General features: G+C 39.6%; 2 protein-coding genes across 2 annotated transcripts; both read right to left on the reverse strand.

Annotated features, from left to right (window-relative positions):
- Nucleotides 1-216: 216 nt before the first annotated feature.
- Nucleotides 217-1761, reverse strand: LOC138880151 (uncharacterized). Its single transcript, XM_070159816.1, has 3 exons — nt 1653-1761; nt 1225-1475; nt 217-897 (listed from the first exon to the last, which is right to left on the reverse strand). The coding sequence occupies exons 1-3, from the start codon at nt 1759-1761 to the stop codon at nt 217-219; spliced, it is 1041 nt and encodes a 346-aa protein (XP_070015917.1).
- A 10229-nt stretch (nt 1762-11990) lies between these two features.
- Nucleotides 11991-12694, reverse strand: LOC138880152 (uncharacterized). Its single transcript, XM_070159817.1, has 2 exons — nt 12230-12694; nt 11991-12170 (listed from the first exon to the last, which is right to left on the reverse strand). Exons 1-2 carry the CDS (start codon nt 12692-12694, stop codon nt 11991-11993), a joined length of 645 nt encoding a protein of 214 aa, XP_070015918.1.
- Between the last annotated feature and the right edge of the window lie 15139 nt (nt 12695-27833).

Genomic DNA, 27833 nt, shown 5'->3' on the forward strand with positions numbered 1-27833 from the left:
TTGGCAGCTTCTACAGCTCCATTCATTTGAGGTCGCTGTGGAATTCTTGTGTCTTATCTTGCAAGTTTCACACATATATTTCATCAAGTCAATGTTGAGGTTGGAGCCATTATCAGTAATGATTGACTCTGGAATTCCGAATCGACAAATAATGCGGTCGTGGACAAAGTCTGCCATGACTTTCTTAGTTATTGCTTTGTAAGATGCTGCTTCGACCTATTTGGTGAAATAGTCGATGGCTACTAGGATAAACATGTGTTCGTTGGAAGCAACAGGCTCGATTGGTCCTATAATGTCCATTCCCCAGGTGGCGAACGACCACAGTGAGCTTGTTGTATTAAGATCGCTTGGAGGTACCTTTATCGTGTCAACATGTATCTGACAACGGTGGCATTTCTGGACATACTGGATGCAGTCCGTTTCCATAGTCATCCAAAAGTAACCAGCCCAGAGTATCTTTTTTGCTAATACAAAACCGTTCATATATGGACCGCAGATCCCAGTATGAATTTCCTCTAGTAGCCTGGATGCTTCCTTTGCATCGACACATCTTAGTAATCCTAAATCGGGAGTCCTCCTATATAGGATTCCTCTGCTATGAAAGAAGTTGTTCGACAATCTTCGAAGTGTGCATTTTCGAGTAGGATTAGCAAGCTTTGGGTACTCTTCTTTTGCCAAATGTTCCTTGATATCATAAAACCAAGGCTTTCTGTCTGCTTCCTCTTCAACATGGGCACAATAAGCTGGCTGATTATGGATTTTCACCGGAATGGGATTAATGAGATTCTTGTCGGGATGCTGTATCATAGATGATAGGGTAGCCAATGCATCGGCGAACTCATTCTGGATTCTGGGAACATGCTGGAATTCTGTCTTCGTGAACCTCTTTCTCAATTCCTGTACGTGATGCAGATACGAGAGTATCTTGAAGTTCTTGGTTTCTCATTCTTCTCGTACATGATGTATAAGTAAGTCTGAATCTCCAATCACTAGCAGCTCTTGAACATTCATGTCAACGGCCATTTTGGGTCTTAAGATGTAGGCTTCATACTCGACTATATTGTTGGTGCAAGGGAACTTGAGTTTGGCAGACACCGGATAATGCTAACCAGTTTCTGATATTAGGACTGCTCCTATGCCAATTCCTTTGAAGTTTGCTGCTCCATCAAAGAACATTATCCAACCGTCATAGGATTCAGCAATGTCTTATCCTATGAATAATACCTCTTTATCAGGAAAATACATTTTCAGGGGTTCGTATCCTCCATCCACGGGGTTTTCAGCAAGGTGGTCTACCAGTGCTTGTCCCTTGACCACTTTCTGAGTTACGTAAACAATGTCGAACTCACTCAATAGGATTTGCCACTTAGCTAGCTTGCCGGTTGGCATGGGCTTTTGAAAGATATACTTCAAGGGATCCATCCTCGATATGAGATATGTAGTATAGGCACAGAAGTAATGTCTCAACTTCTGAGCTACCAAAGTTAAAGTACAATAGGTGCATTCCAATAGAGAATACTGGGCCTTGTATGGGGTGAACGTCTTACTGAGATAATAAATGGCTTTTTCCTTCCTCTCCATTTCATCATGCTACCCCAGAACGTAGCCGAAAACTCCATCCAACACTGTAAGGTAGAGTAATAAGGGTCTACCTGGCTCGGGCGAAACTAAGACCGGTGGCTTTGACAGATACTCTTTGATTTTGTCGAAGGCCTTTTGGCAATTATCAGTCCATTTGGTGGCGGCGTCCTTCTTCAACATCTTAAAGATTGGCTCACAGATAACTGTAGATTGTGCTATGAATCGGCTGATGTAGTTAAGCCTTCCCAAAAAACTCATCACATCCTTCTTGTTCTTTGGCGGTGGTAGTTCTTGAGTGGCTTTGACTTTCGATGGATCCAGTTCTATTCCTCGGCGGCTCACAATAAACCCAAGCAATTTCCCAGTAGGATCCCCAAATGCGCACTTTGCGGGGTTTAGTTTGAGGTTGTATCTCCGCAGTCTATTGAAGAACTTCCTTATATTTTCTATGTGGTCAGTGGCCTTCTTGGATTTGATAATAACATCATCCACATATACCTCTATCTCTTTGTGTATCATATCATTGAAGATGGTAGTCATGGCCCTCATGTAGGTGGCCCCTACATTCTTCAGGTCGAATGGCATCATCTTGTAACAGTACACTCCCCACGACATAATGAAAGCCGTCTTCTCAGCATCTTCCTCATCCATCCAGATCTGATGATAACCAGCGAAGCAATCTACAAATGAGTATAGCTCATTCTTGGAGCAATAGTCAATCAAGATGTGTATATTTGGCAAAGGGAAGTCATCTTTCGGACTGGCCCGGTTGAGATCCCAATAGTCAACACAGACTTTGACCTTCCCATCCTTCTTTGGCACTGGCACAATGTTGGCTAACCATGTCGGGTATTCTACTACCCTGAGAACCTTAGCGTTGATTTGCTTGGTGTCTTCTTCCTTGAGTTTTAAACTCATATCAGGCTTGAACTTTCTAAGCTTTTGCTTTACCGGTGGACACATTAGATCGGTTCATAGTTTGTGAGCCACAATAGACGTACTCAGACCAGTCATGTGATCATACGACCTGGCGAATATGTCCTCATACTCCTTTAGAAATTTTGTGTATTCTCCCTTCTCTGATGGCAATAGGTGAATGTTGATTCGCGTTTTTTTGATGTTTTCTGCATCTCCCAGGTTGACAATCTAGGTCTCGTCTAGGTTGGAATTAGCTCTATTCTCAAAATTCTCAACTTCTTTGAAAATATCGTTAGGTATGTCATCTTTCTCCGAATCAAGTAATAGCAATGCTCGAGGCTCATCAGGCTTTGGTTGTCCTGATGGTCCAATTCTTGAGATGTTCCCCTCTACTCACAGCCTGTATAGAAGGTCCTTCCTCCCCCTCCTCCTCAAGAATAATGCAACATTCCATATCACTTTCCTCTAGAAACAAGTTCTTCACTGCTACAAGTACTTATTCTTCTTCTGACCTATAAATAATGTCATCGTGTTGGAAAGTTTGCTCCAGATGTGGTATTGGCTACTCTAGTGGGTAGTAAAGACCGCGCCATGGTGGCGACCAGTTATTGAATTATTCCTAGGTTTATTCATATCCCAAGCTGAAGATAGTGCCATGTTTCTTGAGGTTTATGGGTTTAGAGATTCCTTGGAGGTTCTTGTCGAGCCCTTTTCCAGGTTTGTACCCACTCCAACTTAGTATGCTCTCGATTTTACTATCCCACCATTTGTCTTTGTTGATAGCATTGACCCGTTCAATGTGGTGGCAAGTTTCTCCACCCAGCTTCCTTCTTCCCTCAATCGCCAAAATGGTTTGGCGACTATATATAGGGTTGCTACCATCGCCGTGAATGATCACTTCCTGGTGATTCCATTCGAACTTTACTGCCTGATGCAATGTTGATGCTACAACCCAAGCATCATGAATCCATGGCCATCCCAGCAGCAAGTTGTAAGACACTGGTTCATCTATCACTTGGAAATCGACTTTGAACCAGGTTGGTCCCATCTGCAGGCATAGACTAATCTCCCCAATGGTGGATATCTGAGAACCATCGAAGGATTTCACATTGATTACTCCATCCTTTATCTTATGTAGCCCTTTACCCAACTTCTTGAGTGTTACCAGCGGACAAATGTTAAGACTGGAACCTCCTTCGATCTGGATTCTGGTGATAAAATAATCTTCGCATTGCACGGTGATGTCCAGTGCTCTGTTGTGCCCCAACCCTTCAGGTGGCAGCTCGTCCTCATGAAAGGTGATCTTATGGCTTTCCAGCACTTGTCCTTGTCACGCCCCCTTTTTCCTTCACTGAATCGGGTTTATGATATTTTGGTTGGGACAACTTTTTTCTTTTGGGAAAGGGGGTTTGCATTTTGAAGAGTCGCCACCTAATGATTTAAGATGTGTTAGGACACCAAGAAGGTTTGATTTGAGTAACCAGAGATTGGGGTAAGGGCTTGAAATTATCCCAAGGGGAAGGTGTTAGGCACCTCTCAGGATCCACTAGTGTGGTTCCCGGCCAGACTATGATTGTGAATTCAGGTGCAAATAACATGTGGGAAAATAAAACTTCAAATAAGAGGGGATTTTCACATAATGGTTACAAACAAAATTGGAAAGAATTAAAAGGAAGCCGATTTTCTTAAAAGAAATTGTTAGAAATCTTTAGAAGAAACAAAGAAACAAAAGGAAAAAGGGGGGGGTGGGGTCCTAGGTTTATTAATAATATGGATCACCCCACGCAACATCCGGTAATCACTCCTCAGTGAGGGGCTAAACGAGACGTTATCGCCTGGTCATCATTTCCATATCTACCCTTACCCACCCCGTTAAGGTATTAAAGCGCGTAATGGTCTCGTTTATTTGTTGCATGCTATTACCCGTCCCAATACTATCAGTCTCAGAAGTATTTAGGACTACTAATCCTAAGGGGAATGGATATTAGGCTCATTTGCAGTTTCAAAGGCAAAATTCTAAGACGACATACAAAAAACATGTATAGCAAGTTGGGGGAAAGTACCTAACAAGTAAAAGGCTCAGATATACCTCCTTAAACAAAGAAAGCACATAATTAGCATGACATTCACATACTGTTTATGGTCTAATTAAGAACTTAAAGGTTGAGGCAAACTGATTTATTACATAACTCAGATAAGAAGCCTGAATCAGGTCTGCCTGCTGGTTGTAGTTAATAGCACATATTCAGTTTATAACTTCGCCCTAAAGCTTGCCTAAGTGTTGGACAAGGATCCTATAGGCATGGTATCTACTGAATTCAGAAAGCAATAAATAGAATACGTATTAGTTAAAAAGGTTGTCAGATTATTAAAGAAAGAATGTTTTTAAGAAGGTTATAAATTATGCCACTGATGATACTCGTTATTACTGGTTTTATCTCTAGACATGAATGAAGTGATTCAGATTCGATTAATAGTTCCTATAAATATGCTTTCTATGTGTTGTTGATTTTAAACCTTTATAGACATGGTAAAATGCAGAAACCTTATAGGCATGATATCTAGGTGCTGAATTTTGTTTAAGACCTATGGACATGATATCTAATTACAGTTGATTGTTTAAGACCTATGAACATGATTGATAGATGAAAAAAATGGATATACAAGATTTTGAAAGACCTATAGGCATAATTTCTATATGCATATACAAAATTCAGATTTCAAGATACTTATAGACATGATTTATATATGAGAGAATGTAGAATTCAGAAATACCTATAGACATGACATCTATGTGAGAAATGCGGAATTCAGAAATATCTATAGGCATGATATCTATGTGAGAAATGCAGAATTCAGAAATACTTATACGTATGATATCTATGTGAGAATGTAGAATTCAGAAATATCTATAGGCATGCTATCTATGTGAGAGTGCAAAATTCAGAAATACCTATAGGCATGATATCTATGTGAGAATGCAAAATTCAGAAACACCTATAGGCATGATATCTACCCTTTGCATACATAGTTATCCCCCTTTTCACTATCTATCCCCAATAGTTTATTACAAATTATTACAGCCCGGAATAAAGTAAAAAATACATCAAAAATATAAACAAAGGTACAACCAAAGGAGAGCCTGATTCAGACTTCATGTCTGAAATACGGGGTAAACCAACTCCAAGGGATCATGATCCAAAGCCTCTCTCTCATTTGAGTGTGTCAAAGTTCCCTAAGAGCCTCAAAGGGACTCCGGGTAATGCTCACACCCAAATGTATAATCAGATTAGGACAAGTGCAGTATGGAAGGGCCAACCCTCAAGTGTCCAAATTTAGAGGGAGCTCAAAGGGTCCTAAGGCAAGGATCACAAGGGGGGGGGGGGCGCAGAACTTAAAGACTAAGAAAGTGTGCAAGTGCAGAATATACTACTAAAGGGGATAAGGAGAGGGAAACAATTTCAAATAAAAACACATAGGGAGTTTAGGGGGGTAGGGAAATTGTGAAGAGCCTATTGCTTAAGCCAGGACAGGCTTCAAGCATGCTCAGCAATGGAGGATGCTAGCATACTCTCAAACCTACCAGAACACACTATTTAGAGGCTAAGAACCCAAGGGATCGAGTTTGATTCATGGACAATATTTTGTAGTATTGCCATGCCTCAAACCATAGCTTAAACACATAGGGGGGCAGGGCTTTAGGATTCATAAGAGAATAGGCAGAAAGAGATCAGTAGTGTTGAAACACACAGAAGCAGTAAGCAGACAGGGATACAAAAGTAGTAAATAAACACATTGTTGTGATGCTAAAAAAGCTTAAATAGGGACATACCAATTTTCAAAGAAGCATATAAAGAATGGCAGGCAGTAGGTCTTGTAAATAGGCTACAGTACAAGCAACAAGAGAGAATACTTTTGAGTGTAAGTGTAAGTTCAGAAATACTAAGAGTGATCTATGTGTTTATGTCAATGAATAGCAGGTATTTACAGTGTGAAGAACATGCAGAAACAAGGTAAGAAAACAATTAAGGATATGAATATCAATTAAAATCAATCAATACAAGGATTCCTTAATCAAAGAATTCAGACTTAAACGGTAAAAGCTATTTAGGGAAAGGAATCAAATAACCATCTTGTGCAAAATAGGCAATTAGGGGTAAATACATAGGGGTTTTAATTAAGGGAAGGATTTTGAAATACACTTTTAAAACAAATAAGGTAAGGATCCCCCAGTATGCAGTAAATCAATGGGTCAGAGACTATGTAAGTATTGGTCCATAAATGAACCAGGTCAGAAAAGCTAAGGAAAACTTTTAACTTAAATCGAGTCACCGGGAAATCAGCAAACAAGGAAAGAAATCAATCAAACCTATACAGAAGGAAGTCTGAAACTAATTAAAATTTGAAAGCCCTTTAGAAGGGAAGTTCAACACATATAAAGAGTACACCAGTATCAGACATGCGAGGCTGAATTTAGGACAAAGTGAAAGTGTCATGCAATTGCAAAAATAAGTAGATAATAGACTACAGGATCATGGTAGTCAAATAGGTTAGCAGTATAGAAGACAGATAGTATCAAATAGCATATAAAAGGTCCAGTGTTAAAGACCTTAGAAGACTTTAGCAAAAGTCAGAATCATATGAAAGACAAAGATTTAAAAACTCAGTTCAAAGACTCGAAATAGGTCTACAGGAGTTAGGGTTCTTGAAATAAAACCAGTTTCAAGCAAATCACATAGCCAATGGTTTCGAAACTCGGAAGAAACTCAAAATACTAGGGTTTCTACCATCAATCGAGTGCAGAGATGAGAGGACAAGTAATCAAGTCGAAATACGTTCAGAGGTTTCATAAAGGAACTGAGTCCTTTAACATGTTCCTTCAGTAATAGAAACTCATGAGAAACATAGTAGAAGAGTAACATGCGAAACACAGTAGAAGAGCTCAAAGAAAACATAATGGAAGAAACTAATAACAAACATAGTAGAAGAAAACTAATCAGAACACCATAAAGAAACTAAAAAAACATGGTAGAGGAAACTGATAAGAACATGGTAGCAGAAGATTAACAAGAACATAGTAGAAGAAACATAGTGGAAGAAACACACAAGAGAAGAAAGAAAATCAGATAGACATCTAAAAACCCTAGATCGGAAAATAACGGTTTTGAAAGAAGAACTTTTGAAAAAAATATCAGAAAATTGTTTAAAAGCTTAGGGAAAGCATAGATCTGGAACAGATCTAAAGAGATCAGAAAAACCTTAAAAGCTAGGGTGTTCAGAGGAACCCAAATGATGAGAATATCTTGGATCTAAGTGGGATGAGTCGAGGCCAGGCTCGAAACAGACATGGCTTGCCGGAGCAGGCCGGAGATGACCGTAAAGCTTGAATCAACAGAGGTATGGACCCAGATCTTCGTGGTCAAGTCATGAAACTTCAGTAATTAAACGTGAGGAGCCATAGGAGGCCGGTGGGTGGTGAAACCACCATGGATTCAGGTCAGAAGGTGGCCGGAGAAGATGAAGGGAACTCATCAGAGAGGAGGGGAAGGGGGAAGGTTCTAGAGAGAACTAGAGATAGAGAGATAGAGACGAGTGAGGAAATGAGAGGGGTATTGGGGGTCGTTTGGAATTAAAATGGTAATAACGGATGAGGGCCGTTGATCGTTTAGATCAACGGCCACGATTTAATATGGTTTTGGGTCGGGTATGGGTAATTGGGGCCTGGGTCGGGTAATCTGATTAGGAATTGGGTTGGGTATTGGATTTAATTAGGCCAAATTAAAAGGCCAAATGCGACTATAAGTTAAATGGCCCCTTTTTCCCCTTTAATTTATAGAAAATAGTAAATAATTTTCTAAAAATAAATTGAAAAGCAATAAAATGATTTATAATATATAATTAACCATTTAAAAATATAAAATCCCATTTTATAAACATGAGATGAATTTAAACCTAAAAATGGCTAATATTGCAATTATGCAATTTTATCATTAAAATACCAATTAAATTTGTAAACAATGTGTAAAAAATTATCATAGATATATTTTAGTGTAAACATGATACTCCAATAAATGAATCACCAAAAATGATAATTTTGGGGATAATTGTTGGATTTCTTCTTGATAAAATAGGGCAGTAAATTGATTTAAAAATCTTTGAAAAATTAAGGAAAAATAATGTAACATTTGGATGTATATACACATATATAGGCTATTTTGAAGGTATTTTGCATATTTTAAAAAAATACAGGGAAAAATTGGGTATCAACAGCTGCCCCTCTTTACCTAGGAAGGATGAAAGGGTTGTCAGGTAAAGATATGATGGCCAATTTTGACCGAACGAAATGGTTTGAAGAGGTTGCCGTGCTCTGTCTCCTGAGCTGCCTACACATCCCTGGTCTTATAGGAATCAGGCCATATGTAGTTCAGGATCCGTCGGCGGAATATGCCGATGGAGACCTTTTCAAGAACGGGCACAATATTCAGGTCGGGATGAATGGTTAAGGTCTAATAGGTTTGCGGGAACTAGAGAAAGATTGCTCCTGCTGATATAGCTGTTGCTCATTAGTTTACCTACAACTAAGCAATAGAAGCATATATTGTGCGTAAATTTAAACGTGATGCAAGTCCCCGTCGGACCATGGATGTTGTCTTTGGGCGCCTAGAATGACGTACTCAGACCATGACGTCCTGGGCCATGAAGCGTATAGTAAAGGATTCACAGGCCATGAAATAATGCTCTCGGGCTATAAGAATGATGCGTCTGAACTATGATGCCTTTGAATAATGATATGCAAAAGATAAAAGGGATCTTCAGGCTATGACATGGTGTTCTCGTGCTATGTAAATGGTGCCTCCGAATAATGACGCCCTTAGATAATTTGGCGTCTTTCAGCTCATGAAATGTAGTGTTTGGCGATATTTCAGCTCATGAGATGCAGTAAGTGGCGATTTTTCAGCCATGCAAGTGTAAAATAATGCGACGATCTTTCAGCCATGCAGGTGTAAAATAAAGCGGCGATCTTTCAGCCATGCAAGTGTAAAATAAAGCGGCGATCTTTCAGCTATGCAAGTGTAAAATAAAGGGGTGATCTTTCAGCCATGCATGTGTAAAGGTGGCGATCTTTTAGCCATGCAAGTGTAAATAAAGCGGCGATATTTCAGCCATGCAAATATAAAGGTGGCGATCTTTCAGCCATGCAGATGGAGGTAGAGCTTAACCTTGGAAGGCAGAATGGTAGCCTTATGCAATGTAGAGAACGCAGATGGAGACAATGCTTAGTATCGGAAGGCAAAATGGTAGCCTTATGCAATGCAGAAAATGCAGATGGAGGTGGAACTTAACCTCGGAAGGCACAATGGTAGCCTTATGCAATGCAGATGGAGACAGTGCTTAGTCTCGGAAGGCAGAATGGTAGCCTTATGCAATGCATAAAATGCAGATAGTGACATTGTTTAGTCTCGGAAGGCAGAATGGTAGCCTTATGCAATGCAGAAATAAAATAAAATGGCAAATGGTAATAGAGTTTCTTAGCTGATAGCAGGTTGCGAAATTGTGACTGCTGGGGACGTTGCGATATAGGGAATATCAACGTCGTGCGTGGATAGCAAATGCTGGTAGACGCGAACAATTTCGAGAGTTGTATTCCTGAACTACATTTGTCTCGTTAATGTATAGCATGTCAGATGCTTTCGCAATCCAGATGTCTGCATCCAAAGAAAAATCGTGAGTTTTTAGAGGGGAGATTAGTTCGTATCCTTACTGGCCTTGTCCGACCTATTCAACTTTGATCTGGTGATATGGTATGTATCATTGGGGTAGAGTTGCTAAACAAAGCGATTTTGATAATAAACACGCATGAGTTTGTAAAAATATGACATAGGTACATATTGTTTTTTAAAAAAATAGTTTTTTAGATGAACTGACGACTGTGACGTGGTTCAGGACATTACAACCTCTTTTGCTATGGAATTTTGAGGGTTCCCCTCAAAATTCTGCCCCAGTTAATGGGTTGATGCTTCTGACCATTATTTGCGACGATTAGCTGAAATCACTTCAGAATTTTGAGGGTCCTCCTAAAACTTTTGCCCCAGTTTCCGGTTCCGGGGGGGGGGGGAATGGAAATTTTATTGAATTGTGATCGAACCCATATGGCTTCCTACGTATCCCCTCTAAAACGGGAATCAGGTCAGGCATAGTTCAATTTACATCATATAGGAAAACATAAAGATTACACATAGTAACGCTTGACTGCATCTGAGTTGATGGGCTTTGGCCAGACTTCTCTGTCCATTTCTGCAAGTATGAGGGCTCCTCCTGTCAAAACCCGGTGAACCATGTACGGACCCTTCCAGTTGGTAGAGAATTTCCCTTAGGCTTTATCTTAACGTGGAAAACTTTTCTTTAACACCAGCTACCTCGGTGTGAACTGTCTTGGCTTGACACTTTTGTTGAAGGCTCGGGACATTCTGTTCTGATAAAGCTGACCACGGAAAACTGCATTCATTCTTTTCCCATCGATAAGAGCCAGCTGCTCCTACCGACTCTTTATCCACTCTATATCGTCGAATTTTGCTTCTTGAATGATTCTTAAGGAGGGAACTTCTACCTCGGTGGGAATGACTGCTTCTGTACCATATACCAGCATGTAGGGGGTTTCCCCAGTTGATGTGCGGACTGTAGTGCGGTTCCCCAATAAAGCAAATGATAAATTCTCGTGCCACTGCTTATGTTTTTCTATCATTTTCCTCAATATCTTCTTGATATTCTTATTGGCTACTTCTACTATTCGTTCATCTGAGGTTTGTAGGCTGTTGAATTCTTGTGTCTGATCTTGAAGGTTTCACACATGGCTTTCATCAAGTCACTGTTGAGGTTGGAGCCGTTGTCGGTAATGATTGACTCTAGAATCCCGAATCGACAAACAATGCGGTCACGGACAAAGTCTACCACAACTTTCTTAGTCACTGCTTTGTTAGATGCTGCTTTGATCCATTTGGTAAAATAGTCGACTGCTACTAGGATAAACATGTGCCCGTTGGAGGCGGCGGGCTTGATTGGTCCAATGACATCCATTCCCCAAGCGGCGAACAACCATGGTGAGCTCGTTGCATTAAGCTCGCTTGGGGGTATCTTTATCATGTCTGCATGTATATGACAGCGGTGGCATTTTCGGACATACTAGATGCAGTCTGTCTCCATAGTCATCCCAAAGTATCCAGCACGAAGTATTTTCTTTACTAAGACAAAACCGTTCATATGTGGACCGCAGGTCCCAACATGAATTTCCTCGGGTAGCTTGGATTCTTCTTTTGCATCGACACACCTTAGCAATTCCAAATCAGGATTACTCCTATACATGATTCCTCCACTGTGAAAGAAATTATTGGATAACCTCAGAAGTGTGCGCTTCTGAGTAGGATTCGCGAGCTCGGGTATTCTCCTTTCGTCAAATATTTCTTGATATCATGAAACCAAGGTTTTCCATCTTCTTATTCCTCAAAATGAGCACAATAAGCTGGCTGATCGTGGATCTTTACCGGAATGGGGTCAATGAAGTTCTTGTCTGGATGTTGTATCATGGATGATAGGGTAGCCAATGAATCGGCGAACTCATTCTGGATCCTGGGAACATGTTGGAATTCTGTCTTAATGAACATCTTCCTCAATTCCTATACATAATGCAAATATGGGAGTATCTTGGAGTTTTTAGTTGCCCATTCTTTCCGACCTGATGTATAAGTAGGTCTGAATCTCCGATCACTAGCAACTCTTGAATATTCATGTCAATGGACATTATGAGCCCTAGGATGCAGGCTTCATTCTCGGCCATGTTGTTGGTGCAGGGAAACCTAAGCTTGGTGGACACAAGATAATGCTGACAGGTTTCTGATACTAGGACTGCTCCTATGCCAACTCCTTTGAAATTTGTTGCACCATTGAAAAACATTATCCAATCGTTATAGGATTTTGCAATATCTTCTCCTATGAATGATACCTCTTCATCGGGAAAATACATTTTTAGGGGTTCGTATTCTCCGTCTACGGGATTCTCGGCAAGGTGATCTGCTAGTGCCTGTCCCTTGATTGCCTTCTGAGTTATGTAGACAATGTCGCCTTCACTTAACAAGATTTGCCACTTAGCTAGCTTGCCGGTAGGCATGGGCTTCTGAAAGATGTACTTCAAAGGGTCCATCCTTTGTATGAGATATGTAGTGTAGGCATAGAAGTAGTGCCTCAACTTCTAAGCTACCCAAGTTAAAGCACAACAAGTGCGCTCTAACAGAGAATACCGGTCCTCGTACGGGGTGAACTTCTTACTGAGGTAATAGATGGCCTGCTCCTTCCTCCCCATTTCATCATGTTTCCCCAGAACACAACCGAACACTCTATCCAATACTGTGAGGTGGAGTAATAGAGGTCTACCTGGCTCGGGCGGGACCAAAACTGGTGGTGTTGATAGGTACTCCTTGATTCTGTCGAAGAACTGTTGGAAATCATTAGTCCATTTGGTAGCGGGATCCTTATTCAACATCTTAAAGATGGGCTCACAGATAACTGTAGATTTTGCTATGAACCGACTGATATAGTTAAGTCTCCCCAAGAAACTCATTACGTCCTTCTTGTTCTTTGGCGATGGAAACTCTTGAATATCTTTGACCTTTGATGGATCCAGTTCTATTCCTCAACGACTTACAATGAACACAAGTAGTTTTCCTGTAGGAACCCCAAATGCGCACTTCGAGGGATTCAGTTTTAGGTTGTACCTTCTTAGCCTATTGAAGAACTTACTCAAATCTTCCATGTGATCAGTGACTTTCTTGGACTTGATGATAATATCGTCTACATATACTTCGATCTCCTTGTGTATCATATCGTGGAAATGGTGGTCATGGCCCTCATGTAGGTGGCCCCAACATTCTTTAATCCGAACGGCATCATCTTGTAACAGTACATCCCCAACGACATAATGAAAGCTATTTTCTCAACATCTTCTTCATCCATCCAGATCTGATGATACCCAGTGAAACAATCCACAAATGACTGCAATTCATGCTTGAAGCAATTGTCGATTACGATGTGTATATTTGGCAAGGGGAAGTCGTCTTTTGGACTGACCCGGTTGAGATCCCGGTAGTCGACACAGACTCTTACCTTTCCGTCCTTCTTTGGTACTGGAACAATGTTGGCTAACCATGTTGGGTATTCTACTACCATGAGAACATTGGCTTTGACTTGCTTAGTGACTTCTTCCTTGATTTTCATACTCATGTCAGGCTTAAACTCTCTGAGCTTTTCCTTTACCGGCGGACATGTTGGATCGGTTGGCAGTTTGTGAGCCACAATAGATGTACTCAGACCTGTCATGTCATCATAGGACCAAGCATATATGTCTTCATATTCCCTTAGAAATTTTGTGTATTCCTTCTTTTCTGGTGGCGATAAGTTGTTGATACCCAATTATTCCCTGCATATTTTTCATATATACAAAATACATTCAAAAGAACATATGTATGCATATATAAGCATGCCCAAGTATTTTAGTATTTTTCCCAATTTTTAAAAGATTTTTAAAACCGATTTATTGTCTATTTTAGCAGTACAAAATCAATAATTACTCCCAAAATCATCAATTTTGGTGAATAATTTATTTTATTCCCATATTTATACCAAAATATAGTTAAGGTAATTTTTATATATTTTTACAAATTTATTTGGTATTTTTAAAGCTAATTTGCATATAATTGCAATTCTAGCCTACTTTAAAATTTAATAGCTTTTTTATAATCATAAATTTGGTTCCAGTATTTTTAAAGTAATATTTATATATTATTTACTGATTTAGTACTTTTAATTTGTTTTCAAAATCATTTTTACTATTTTTGTAAAATAAAAGAGAAAAACTGGCTATGTAAATTTTAGCCTCATTTCATTTCAATTGTAGCCCCATTACATTTCAATTTTAGCCTCCAATTGACCCAATCTTAACCCCCAGTTGGACCAACCCAATTTCAATTTCAACCCAACCCCTTAACCCATTTATCCAACCCGCCCGGTCTTCTTTTTAATCTAGACCGTTGATAGTTTTGATCAACGACCACGATCACCCCTTACCATTTTTAATCCATCGACCCTATCCTAATACCCTTATTTCCATCTCTCAGTTTCCTTTGAATAATCTCCTCTTTTAAACTCTCACGAAGGTTCCCTGGAACCCTAGCCTCTCTCATCCTCTCCGACCATAACCTCATTGGAATCTATGGCTTCTCAGGCCATGGATGGCTTGTACTCACCTCCCTCCACTCTCAAAAGTTTGGGGTTCGAAGCATTGAGGTCTGACCTAAGTGGTGTCCGTTTAGATCCTCTCATATCCATGGTTTTGAAGCCTCTCCGGCCTTGCTCCGGCACATGTAAAGCATTTCAAGCCTAGTTCTAACTCATCCGACTCAAGATCAAACTTTTCTTCCAAGCCTTTCTCATTTCTAGGGTTTCTCTAAAACACTATACATTCGAGGTTTTTATCTGGTTTTTTTCTTAAATCTATGCTATATTTGTTCGCTACCGGAGTTTTAAAACGTTTTCCCCAATTTTTTCTTTCAAAATTTGTTTCTCTTCGATTTAAGTTTTCTGAAATTTTTTCAAAATGTTTCTCTGACTCCTCCTCTTCTTTTCTTTGTGTGTATCTGTCTATGCTATATTTGTATGTTTTCTTTTCCTACCTAGCATGTTCTTCTCATGTATCTTTATGTTTGTCTTATTTTGCATGTTCTTCTATTGCGTTCCGTTCTTTCTTCAACTAGTTTCTATATCATGCTTTCACATGTTTATCTTATGTGTTCGTTTACCCCTATGTTCCTTTACTATATTTTCTACTAAGCTTTTAAGTCTTTAGTTGCCTTCTTCTGGACTTTGTTTGAGTTCTTTGTTAAACATGTTTCCTCTACTGTTCTCTTAAGTGCTATACTATCTCGTTTCTCTTCTGAAACCTGTTTAAGTTCCAAGTTTTCTTAAAATGTATTCTTTATTCTTAAACTAAGCTTTCTCACTTTGTTGTTTCAAACTTGCTATTACATCTGTTTTTTTACTCATAAGTCCCTGAAAAAGACCTCTGAGCCTGTTTCTGTTATTTGTCTTCTTTTCTCTGTATCAGACTCGAGTTGAAAACCCTAGGGTTTAGGGTTTATGGCGAGTTTCAATCTTCTGTTTGAGACTACGGTTCTATTTTGGAACTCTAGGTTTCTCAGACTCGTTTTGGGTCTTTGTACTGAACTCGAACTTTTCTATGCTAGGCTTTTTTAATTAGCATGACAACTCTTTCTTGATTCACATGTCTGTGCACTTTATATATGATGAATTCTTCCTTCAAAAATGGTTTTGCCAATTTGTGATTGATTTAGAATTCCTTTTAATAAGGATCGATTGATTGTTACTGATTTTTCTTTAATTAAACCTTTCTTCACCTTTTCTGGTTGGATTCATTCATACCAAAACTCAATTTCTGATTTTTTTATTGGCTATTGATTGACTGCCTTTGCTTATTTGCCCAAACCGTGTTGCTCTCAAACTCTTTACTTAAATAACTTCTGTGTATTTACCCTTCTTGTGCTACTTTGGAAAAGATCTTGATCAAACTCTTTCCTTAATTATCTTGCCCGTTGAAATCAGAATCCTTTAGTTGAAGGGAGACCTTATGTGATTGATTTCGAAACTATTTTCTTACCTTTTCCTACTTGCTTTCTGCATTATAAAGGGCACGACCCTTCTGCACTTTTAGGGACTTCCAATTCAATACACTTTAAGACCTTGAGTTCAACACTTATTAAACACTTTCAATTTTAATACTTCTACATTCTCAATTCAACACTCTACTCTCTTCTGAAATCTTCTAGCTGTGTGTTTGCAATTTGTCTTTACTACTGCTCTTCTATTCTTATTTCCCTAAAACTGGTATGTTCTAATTTAACTTTCGGCTTCATCCCTATGTGTTTGCTTTATAGTTTCAACAATCTTGTCTACTTTGCTGTTTATGTTCTATATTGAATATGATGTTCTTTTTGTATCTGTTGCTGTGTGAATTCCCCATACCCTTATTCGCTTCTATGTGTTTGAGTTAAGGTTCAGGCATGGCAGTATCCAAATTGTTGCTCATGTCTGGACCTGATCCTTTAATGGATCCTAACTCCCAAACAATGTGGCAAACAGGCTGGTTAGGGGTGTGCCAGCACTCCTAATTGCTGGGTATGGCCACCAGCCTGTCTTGGCCTTCCCCAAAATCCCCTCTATGCACTTGCACTCTCTCTTAGATTCTAAGTTCTGCCCCCTTCCTATGAGCCTTGCTTTGGGACCTTGAGCTCCCTCTGAACTTGGACATTTGAGGGCTGGCCCTTCCACACTACACTATAATCCAATTCTGCAATATATTTGGGTGTAAGCACTGGCCGGAGTCCACTTGAGACTCTTAGGGAACTCTGACACATCCCAAATAGGAGAAAGACTTTGGAATTTGATCTTTGGAGTTGGTTTACTTCATGTTTCAGACAGAAGTCTAAATCAGGCTCTCCTTGGTTGGGATTTTAGCTTTCTGATGTAATATTTACTTTCCTTTATTCATTCTGGGTTGTAATAATTTGTAATAACTCATAGGGTCTTATAGTGAAAGGGGAGGGTACTCATGTATGCATAAGGGTAGATATCATGCTCATTAGGTTTTTATTTCTGCAAATCATGGCAAGTTTTGCATTTCTACATTTTCATAGAGAAATCCTATTTTAGGTTCTGCACTTCTACATTTTCATATAGAAATCCTGTCTATAAACTTCTGTACTTTTGCATCTTAGAAATCCTGCTTATAAGCTCTGCATATATATCATATCAATAGCTTTTGCATTTCTGCATCTCATATAGAGAACATGACTATAGGATTCTGCATTTTTCCTATCATATAGAAAGCATGTCTATAGGGTTTCTGAATACTACATACGTATCCATCACTAGGCAAACGATATATAGGCTTAAACAATAAAAATCAGCGTTTTAGACGCCATGCCTATAGGATTTCTGCATTTTCGTAAAGGTTAAAATCAGTCACACTTAGAAATCATGCCTATAGGAATAAGCAACTAATCTGGATCCCTCAACTTGCTTATATGTTTAAAATCGGTAATAGCATTGCTTAAACGCTTGCAGAACTCATTTTCCTGCTGTTAATAAATCTGCTTCTGAAATCAGTACACTTCTGTATTATTAGATTTCATGCCTATAGGTTTCACCTAGGCAAGCTATAAAGGTAAATTAGCTAATTAAATCAGACTCTGTTAATTCCAACCAGCAGGCAGGTTTGATTCCGGTTTCTTATCTGAAATGTGTAATAGACTAGTCTACCTCTTTAACGTTTAAGTTTAATTCAGACCATAACCAGTATCTGCAAAACGTGCTAAACAATCTGTCTTTAAGTGAGGAGGCCTGTCTGAGCCTTTTAAATTATTATGTATTTCCCATATCTGCCTTATGCATTTTTTGTTTATCGCTTTAGACTTTTATCCTTTTAAACCATACAAAGCCCAAATCCCCATTCCCTTTAGGACTAGTAGTCCCAAATGCCTCCGGGACTGATAGGATTGTGGCAGGTACTAGCATGCAATAAGTAAACGAAACCATTCGGCGTTTAATACCTCAATGGGGTGGGAAAGGGTAGATATGAATATGATGACCGGTGCGCTAATACCACGTGTAACCCCTCTTCTAAGGAGTGGTTACCGTGTATTGCATTGATATGATCAATATTATTTATAAACCTAGGACCCCCCTTCCCTTTACTTGTTTATTATATTACTTTCAAAATTTCAAAACTCTTTTTTTCTCAAATTTCAGCTTCCTTGTTTCTTCAAACTTTAATTTATTTGCAATCACAATGTGACAACCCCTCATATTTGAAACCCTTATTTGCTTATTTATTGTTTGTACTTAAGTCACAATTGCAGCATGGCCGGGAACCACACTAGTAGATCTTGAGGGGTCCATAACACCTTCCCCTCGAGATAATTTCTAGCCTTTACCCAAACTATGGTTTTTCTAAACAAATTCTTCCTAATGTCCTAATGCACTTAATTATTAGGTGGCGACTCATCAAATCAAAAAACCCAATTCCCAAAAGGGAACGAGTTGTCCTCCCAAATGTCATAAACCCGATTTCGCGAGAAAAAAGGGGGCGACATAAGGGGACACTGATTCTCGTTTCTTTGATGTTCTCTGCATCTCCCAGGTTAACAATCTCGGTTTCGTCTAGGTTGGACTTAGGTCTGTTCTCAAAATTCTCAACTTCCTCAACGGCCTGTTATGGTATTTCATATTTCTCTGAATCTGTGTCCGTTTGTTGCGTTGTCTCGTTGCATGTCACAGTCATTGGTTCATCAAGATAAGTAATCTTACATAAGTAAAGTAATGAGAGAAAATAATAAGAGTAAGATTTATAGGGAAAGTCTAAATGCTTTGATAAATTCCATAATTGTTTTAAACATTGAATATATTATTGCGAAATTTTAAAATGCAAAAGGAAAGTCAACTAGTAAAAATAAAAGATAGTGCATGATGCTTGTTTAGCCTTGCTACCCCGATGCTTTCCAGGCTCTGGTGGTTCTAATGGTCTAGTTATTGAAGGATGCTCCTCTTCTTACTGCCTATATGGAAGGGCCTTCTTCCCCTCCTCCTCGAAAACAACATAACAATCCATATCATCGTCTTCTAAGAACAAATTCCTCACTGCTGCCAGTGCTTTCTCTTCTTTTGACCCATAAATAACATCGACTGGCTGGAAAGTCTACTCCAAATATGGTATTGGTTGTTCCAGCGAATAGTTAGGACTGCGCCATGGTGGCGACTAGTTGTTGAATTCCTCCCAAGTGTACTCATATCCCAGACCAAAGGTGGTGCCATGTTTCTTTAGTTTGATAGGCTTAGATATTCCTTGGAGGTTCTTGCCAAGTCCCTTACCAGGTTCGTATCCGCTCCAGTTCAATATGCTTTCAATTTTATTGTCTCACCATTTGTCTTTATCGACGGCGTTGACTCGTTCGATGTGGTGATAAGTCTCCCCGCCTATCTTTCTTCTGCCTCCAATTGCTGGGATGGTCTGGCGACTGTATATGGGATTGCTACTGTTGCCGTGAATGATCACCTCTTGGTGGTTCCACTCAAATTTCACCCCTGATGTAGTGTTGACGCTACAGCCCCAGTGGCATGAATCTACGGTCATCCCAACAACAAATTGTAAGATACCGGCACGTCTATCACTTGAAAATCAACATCGAACCAAGTAGGCCCCATTTGCAAATACAGGCTAATTTCCCCAATGGTGGACTTTTGGGAACCGTCGAAAGCTTTGACGTTGATGGCCTCGTCCTTGATCTTATGCAGCCCCTTTCCTAATGTCCTGAGTGTTACCAACAGACAAATGTTAAGGCTGGACTCTCCATCAATCAGGATTCTGGTGATAAAATAATCATTACATTGCACGGTGATGTGCATTGCCTTATTGTGACTCAACCCTTCGGGTGGCAGCTCTTCTTCATGGAAAGTGATTTTGTGACTTTCCAATACTTGTCCGACCATGTTGGCCATTTCCATGCCAGTGATGTTGCTTGGTATGTACGCTTCACTCAGCACCCTCAATAGAGCATTTTTGTGTGCCTCAGAATTTTGTAGCAAAGCAAGTATAGAGATCTATGACGGTGTTTTGTTCAACTAGTCGATGATCGAGTATTCCTTGGCCTGTATCTTTCTCTAAAGGTCGTCTTGACCTGTCTGAATAATGGGTGACCGATTGAAGTCCTGCTTGCTTGACTCAGCTAAGTGTTCGGGGGTATAAACTTTGCCAATTCTTGTCACACCCTATGCAACAATAGTTTCCTCGAACCTAACCTTCCCTTTCCTCCTTGCCTCGACTGTATAGTCCCAGGGTATAGCTTTTGTATGGAATGGTGTCACGGCCGACATTTCCACTGGGATCGGCGTGTCTATCTTCACCCTGAATGGAGCTGGTCCCTTGGGTGGTAAAACTGCAACTTTGAATGGTGTAGGTGCATTCGTTGGAGACACGAATTCAAACTCAATTGGCGCTGGTGTCTTGGCAGATGACGATGTTTCAAACTCAAGTGGCACATACATGTTTACCTCAGTGTCCCTAGATGGCTGAATCTAGACTATGATTGGATTAAGAGTAACTATTAGCTTTTTTGGGTCATCTCCTTCTTCAGTCAACCCGATTGATCCCTCGAGATCCCAATCATCCTCTATTTCAATCATGTGAACATCTCCACCTTTATTGTATGGCAGAGGGTTATTGCGGACATTCGAAGCGGGCTTCTTTGCCACAATAATCTTGTTGTCAATCAAAGCCTGGATCTTGTCTTTCAGAGAAGGACATTCGTGGATGGTGTGTCCCTTCATGTCGAAATGGTATGCACAGGATTTGTTTGGATTAACCCACTGAGAAGGGTTTTCAAGAGTTATAGTAGGGATAGGGGTAATATAACCAGCAACTTTGAGTCTCTCGTATAACTGGTCAATGGGTTCGGCAATGGTTGTATACTCTTTAGGAGGTAGACGGTCAAAAATTGGTCGAGGTCGTGGGAAGTTTTGGCGTGTAGGAGGTGATTGATAGTGGGATGGTTGAGCATTGTAGGCTTGGTAAACAGGTGCAGGTTGGGAATATCTGGGTGAGGTAGGCTGATATGTGGGAGGTGGAGGTATTGGGTAGGTTTGGTATTTGATAGGAAATTTGGTTCTCTGTGCAACCATTACGGACCTTACGTCCCTTTTCTTGGATGCACCACCAGACTGTAAGGCTTATTGGTAGCTTGCAAATCCTCGAAGTTTGTAACCATACCGCTTTTGATGCCTTCTTCGATCCTTTTTCCCAGCTTGATGATGTCAGAAAATTTATGGTTCTTAATCATCATTAGCCTTTCATAATACTGCGGGTCCTGAGCTCGGACGAAAAAACTTGTTCATTTGTTCTTCCTCTAAAGTAGGTCTGAACTTAGCCTTCTGATCTCTAGCGAGTAGCATACTCGCAAAACGTTTATGTAGGTTTCTTTTGTAGATTCTGAATGTAGAACACATCCGGAATATTCTCCGTGTTGAACCAGAACCTGTCTATAAAATCGGATGCCATGCCTACCCAACTTGACCTCTTCTTAGGATCTTGGCTAATGTACCAAGATAGAGCATCTCCTTTCGGACTCCTCATGAACAGCTTCATGCGGATCCTCTCGTTTTTCCCTACTCCAACCAGCTTGTCACAGTATGTTCTCAAATGTACTCTCGGATCCCCTGTACTATCAAACATCTTGAACTTAGAGGTTTGTATCCCTCAGGAAGTTCAACATCAGGCTGTATGCAAAGATCTTCAAAGTTCAGCACCTCAATTCCTTTGGTTCCTTCGACGCCTTGAATCCGGCTAGTCAATTTTTTGAGTTCTTCAGCTAGATTCCTGATGAGCAAGTCTTTATTATCAGAGTCGGGTGCGCTTGAGATGGGTTGGGTTGAGTGTGGCATGGTCTGCACGTATATGGGGGTGTTATGATGGGTGTGAAAGTGGTCATTTGTGGAGTTTTGGGGTTCCGAGATAAGCAGTGGAGTATTGTTGGAAGTATGCCAGGTGTTGCAGTGGTGGTGAGGAGCGGGATGGTTTTGTGGCTTTGGGATATTTTGTGGAGGTGTGGGGTTCTGAGCAATTGGGAAGTTGACATCTGGAGTGGTGAGGGAAAATGACAGATTTGCCAGATTCTAAACCTGATCAAGTTCCTCTTGGAACTTCAGCAGCTTTTGTTCCAATTGGGATGCATTCTCTTTGGAAACCTAAGTACCATGGGCATGAGTGACCTCTACCCGTTCAGTTGAGTTCTCCTTTCTTTTGTTGTTTAGATCTTCTATCTTCCCTTTGTTTTTGTTTCTGACAGGACTAAGAGGAGGAGTGGGTAGAGGGCCCTTAGATCTCGTTGAATAAGATGATGTTGCCAGAGTGCACGAACTAACCTTTGGAGAGGGGGAATAAATAAAAAAAAAGTAAAAACAAAACAAATAACAAGTTAGTGAGGATTATAAGAAAATGTTGCGATATTAAAAACATAGTGCAAGAATGTAAATCGTGTCCTATTTGGGAACCTCTTTGTGCCCGAGGTACGCCTAGAGACAAGTTGATTTGGAGAACTTAGAATGCTAAATGCCTTATTTCATTGATTAAAAAAAGACGAGTCCTAAATCGACACTAAATAACAGGAAGTAAAGTAGCACTAGTGGTCGTTGGCCTTATTACATTTTGTAAAGCGAAAAAGGAAAAACTCCTATCTACTTGGTCCCAAAAGGGCATTCCCCAGACTCAGCATCTTTGGCTACGTCGGACAGCTTTCCAAACTCGCGAAGTCCCAACAGTAGGTAGGCTCTAGCTAGATGTCCGCCCTCATTTCGCTCAGCATTCTGGCAATCCTCGATTCTTTTGAGAAATTTCCTTTATAGTTCTACTATACCCCTCTCCAAGTACCCCAGTCGCTTGTTGGCACTGACAGCCATGTCTTTCCACTCTTCAATCAGCTTTTGGTATCTCACAGTGCTCGCTTTCGCATTCCCGAATCCTCTTGCGTAGTTGATTGTATTTGACCTGTGCCTTGGCTCTCTCGTCTATGATCCTATGGCCCCTAGCAAGTCTTGGCTGACCCAAACCATCGTGATTATATTCTAACCAGCCTGAATAGTAAGGAGCGCAACCAGTGTGGTATCTATCTGGTTCAATAGTATATCTTCCCATGATGATCTTGCAATGCCACATATGCTAAGCTTGGCACTTATAAGGACTATCATCAGCTTGGAAGTCGGCCTGGAAGTGACTCATCTTGTCAGCCCTTGGTATAACCTGCTTCCTACCAGCCTGTCTCATAACTCGAAGAGGGATATAAGGGTAGGTTCCTCTCAGACCGATTAATATCAGAAACGGTTCATCCCTGAATCGGGCGATAAACTCCTCGGTAGGGAACCATTCGAACATCCATTTTATTTGATCCTCAATTACGTTTTCAAATAGCTTTAACCATCCCTTGGCGTCTTTTGATTGGGCGAACATGTTGGGCATGTAATTCATCCACCTTGGATTATGGAAAGCTATATGATCATCCTAGTCCCTTCGCTGAATGTCTTGCCGGTATTCATCCCTTTGGAGATGTTCTATGTGCCAGAGCTAGAGTAGCAAATTGCAGCACTCGAAGTGTCCGGCTGCTCGTTGATACTTCTCCAAGGCTTGGTATATCTCCGCAATAATCATGGGCACAATGCTGAAAGGTTGCCCACCAATACTGACCGACTAGTTTTACCGTAAATATGCCTTTACGAATTTAGGGGGTAATGATATAGGAAGGGCGCAACCACTCATCAAGCGTTGCTATAGTATTTGTTTGGAACGAGTGGAGTTTGATGTTGAGCATGATTATGCAATAATTAAAAGCATGTTGACATGTATTTGCACGTTAAGAAAGCGATAAATACAGCAGTTTCATAATTTAAAGCAGTTATAAAGGAAGGAAACAAGAAAGATATGTCGGTTTTGCTTTTGAAAAAGAAATTAAATGCTTAAAGGAATTAAATAAATAATTGCACATAGGGAGGGGTACAAATTCACAAAAAATGGTATGAAATGGTAAAAGCCTAAATATCCCCAACAGAGTCGTCATGCTGTCGCGCTCCCTTTTCCCTCTGCGGAAATTAGGTTTATGACATTTTGGTATGGGACAACTCTTTCCTTTTGGGAAAGGGGTTTGCATTTTGAAGAGTCGCCACCTAACGATTTAAGGTGTGTTAGGACACCTATGGGGATTCATTTATAACTACGTTTGATAACCAGAGACAAGGTAAAGGCTTCAAATTATCCTAAGGGAAAGGTGTTAGGCACCCCTCAGGATCCACTAGTGTGGTTCCCGCCCAAACAATTTTTGTGAATTTGTACAATTAGCAAATAGATAAGTAGGACTCACATAATAGGGGATTTAAATTTTGATACACATATGTTTGAGAAACAATTAATGAAAAGCAAGACTTTTTGAAAAGAATTACAATCTAAGCATAAAAGGGGGAGGGAGGGTCCTAGGTTTGTTTATAATATGGATCACATCAATGCAATACCTGGCATGACACTCCTCAAAGAGGGTCTACACATGGCATTAATGCAGCGGTCATCATATTCATATCTACCCTTTCCCTCCTCGTGAAGGTAATTAAAGCGAGGGTTGGTCTCGACCCCCTATTGCATGCTGTTACCCATCCCTTCCTATCAGTCTCGGAGGAATTTAAGACTTCTATCCTATGAGGGAGGTTCTAGGCAGACCCTTAGGTTTAAAGGCAAAATGCTAGGCGACAAATAAGAACACATAGGACTGCATTTAGAGGGGAAAACATAGATAATCAGATAAAAGGCTTAAGTATACATCCACAAGTAATGCACATAGACAGCACAGCTCATACACAGATAAGGTCCACATTTTAACTCAGAATCCTAAAGCATGGTATCTAAGTGACAACAGCAGAATTAGATTTATCACATGACTCAGATAAGAAGTCTGAATCAGGTTTGCCTACTAATTTTAACAGTTGATAGTTAAAGACTAATCATGGAGACAGTTTTGGTTTTATTTAAGTGATAGCCTAAGTAATATGCAGCAGTTACTCAGAATTATTAAACAATAGTTTGGATATTGTTTTTTACATAAAATGTGTTGTTCTAAATATTGCAAAGATATGCAAGGATTATTACCAGTTTGTTTAAAGCAGGATGAGACCGTTGATACTCATTTTCATGCATCAGTAGTTTAACTAAGCGTAGCTGAGTGAGTATGAACGAGAACCTAATTATGGTATCTAACGATTTATATGCATGATTTCTAAATGCACAGCATGATTGCAGAATTTCCCTAAAAGCAGGATTTCTAAATGCACAGCATGATTGTAGAATTTTCTAAGAGCCGGATTTCTAAATGATTGCAGAATTTCTTAAGAGCGGGATTTCTAATGCATGTATGAATCCTAAGCATGGTTTCTATTGTGCAATTAGAAATATAAGCCTAATAACATGTTTTCTACCCTTAGTAACTATAGCATGCATATTTACCCCATCCCTTTTTACTAGCCACCCCAATACTTGTTTACAACAGATTATTACAGACCAACATTGAAATGAAATAAATAAGTAGAAATGAAAAATAGGAAGTTACACCATAGAGAGCCTGATTAGGACTTCCTCCCTGAGTTATGTCATAAATCACCTCAAGTGCCAAGATTGTTCTATAGCCTTCTCATATCTGGGTTTGTCAGAGTTCCCTAAGGACCTCAAAGGATCCCGAGCAATGCTTACACCCAGATTTCATAGCCAAGACAGAGTAAGTGCAGTGTGGAAAGGCCAATTTTTATGTGTCCAAGTTTAGAGGGAGCTCAAGGGTCCCAAGGCAAGGCTCACACAAAAGGGGCAGAACCTAGTGGTCTAAGAGTATAATGAAAGTGCAAGACACATGTTTGAAAGGAGTTTTGTTTGAAAACTGGTCTGAAAGGTCCATTTTAAAAGCAATTAGTAACAGAGATGGTTGAAAGAAGTTGTATCAGTAAGACAGGGTTCAAACACTTCAGCGTAAGACCACACACAGTAAGTGAATAAATTCAGTAATCACACATGGGGTAAAAGGGTTTGGGGATACATATATATTGACTACAGACACCTGACCCCAATAGGAGTATTAGGATTGGTAGGGACATGTTCAAAGATGGTTGGACACTAGCATAATCACAAACCAGTCATGAACACATAGAGGAGGGATAGGGGATTTGGGATTCACAAGATGGTAAGAGCACAGAATACAATCGTCCAGGCATGCTTAAGTCACATGAATTTAAAGGGGAGGGGTAATCATATCAGCATGCTTGGATACAAACTTCACAACAAAAAACCACAAGTAAAAGCATGCCATAAAAAAAAGAAACCGAAACAGGAATAGAAACATGTTGTTGTTGAGGCTTTAACTTAAACTAGGACATACCAGTTAAGGAAGCAAAGTGAAGAAAGTAAAGCAAGTAGAGTTCCACAGTCTAGCTTTCGCTTTCAGCCGGCTAGACAAGCAGTTATCACAAGTAGCAGAGAGAAGAGAGAATTTTTATGTGCGTGTGTGTTTTTTTTTGAACTAATTGTTCGTGTGTTAAGACTGTAGAAGAGAGTCGTTTATATAGTAGTTTGAAAACTAGTTAAAATAAGGCAAGAATCATTTCTTCAGTAATTATAGTACTCAGTATAAAGAATTAGTTCGAATATACCTTTGATTAAGGGAGTTAGTGGGAATGGTAAAGAGCAGGTGACAAATAAAGAAAAAAATCATACACGATTGGAGTATAACAGATAAGGAAAGATTTCAAAAATATTACCACTATAGAACAGGTAATTAAGGCTAGGTTCAGAAAGTTTTCAAACTAAGGAGACAATCAGTAGCAATGCAGACAAGGCAAGGAGAATTAATTAAGGTAAGCAACTAATTAAATTAAGTGGAAAGGTAGGGGTCGAGATTCAGTAGCATAGAGTAGGGCCAAATTCATAAAGCTCTGATTAAGGCCACAATTTAGTAGAAAAAATAAGTTTCATAGCAAAATATGGTAAGCGAATCAGTCAGCTTAACAGACGGGGCAAAGCTTTTAGGGTTTTTGAAAGAATATTATCAATCACCATTGCGAGCACGTGATTTTTTCCCTATGAGGAACTACTTCCAAAAATTTAAAATAAAATAATTTTCCTTTGTGTGCAATTTTGAGAATTCGTGTGGCATTTTTTTTGGATAATTATTTGTATTTTTGTCTGTGAATGTTTATTCTATTTTAATTAATGAAAAATACAAAAAAAATATATGTGTTGCATTTGCATTTATGATTTAGTTTTGCAATTTAGGATTAATTAAACAGTAATTTATTTTACGAAAATGAAAAATCGAAAAAATAACGTACTTCACATTTTTAGTGTCTAATGTCAAAATTGTGTGATTATCTTTGTATTTAATTTTGTGTGATAATTATTACTCCATTCGTTCCAATTTATGTAAACCTGTTTGACTGGGCACGTAGTTTAAGTAAAAAATGAAGACTTTTGGAATTTGTGGTTCTAAACAAGTCCAAATGGGGCCCAGTGTATTTGTGTGATTATAAAAGCTTCTCATTAAGGGTAAAGTTGTAACTTTAAGCTAAATTGTTACCAAATTTAGAAAGGTTTCATTCTTTTTGGAACGGACCAAAAAGGAAATAGGTTCACATAAACTGGAACAGAG

The sequence above is a fragment of the Nicotiana sylvestris genome, chromosome 10, assembly GCF_000393655.2.
Source record: "Nicotiana sylvestris chromosome 10, ASM39365v2, whole genome shotgun sequence".
NCBI classification, from domain to species: domain Eukaryota; kingdom Viridiplantae; phylum Streptophyta; class Magnoliopsida; order Solanales; family Solanaceae; genus Nicotiana; species Nicotiana sylvestris.

Bases quoted from the DNA above. Each gene is read 5' to 3' on its own strand.
- LOC138880151 (XM_070159816.1), bottom strand. From the start codon at position 1,761: ATGTTGAAGAAGGACGCCGCCACCAAATGGACTGATAATTGCCAAAAG. The intron at 1,476-1,652 runs GTAGACCCTTAT...TAACTTTGGTAG, and splicing joins CTTAGTTTCGCCCGAGCCAG to CTCAGAAGTTGAGACATTAC. The intron at 898-1,224 runs GTATTATTCATA...CATCACGTACAG, and splicing joins TGTATTTTCCTGATAAAGAG to GAATTGAGAAAGAGGTTCAC.
- LOC138880152 (XM_070159817.1), bottom strand. From the start codon at position 12,694: ATGGACCCTTTGAAGTACATCTTTCAGAAGCCCATGCCTACCGGCAAG. The intron at 12,171-12,229 runs GTCGGAAAGAAT...CATTATGTATAG, and splicing joins CAGACCTACTTATACATCAG to GAATTGAGGAAGATGTTCAT.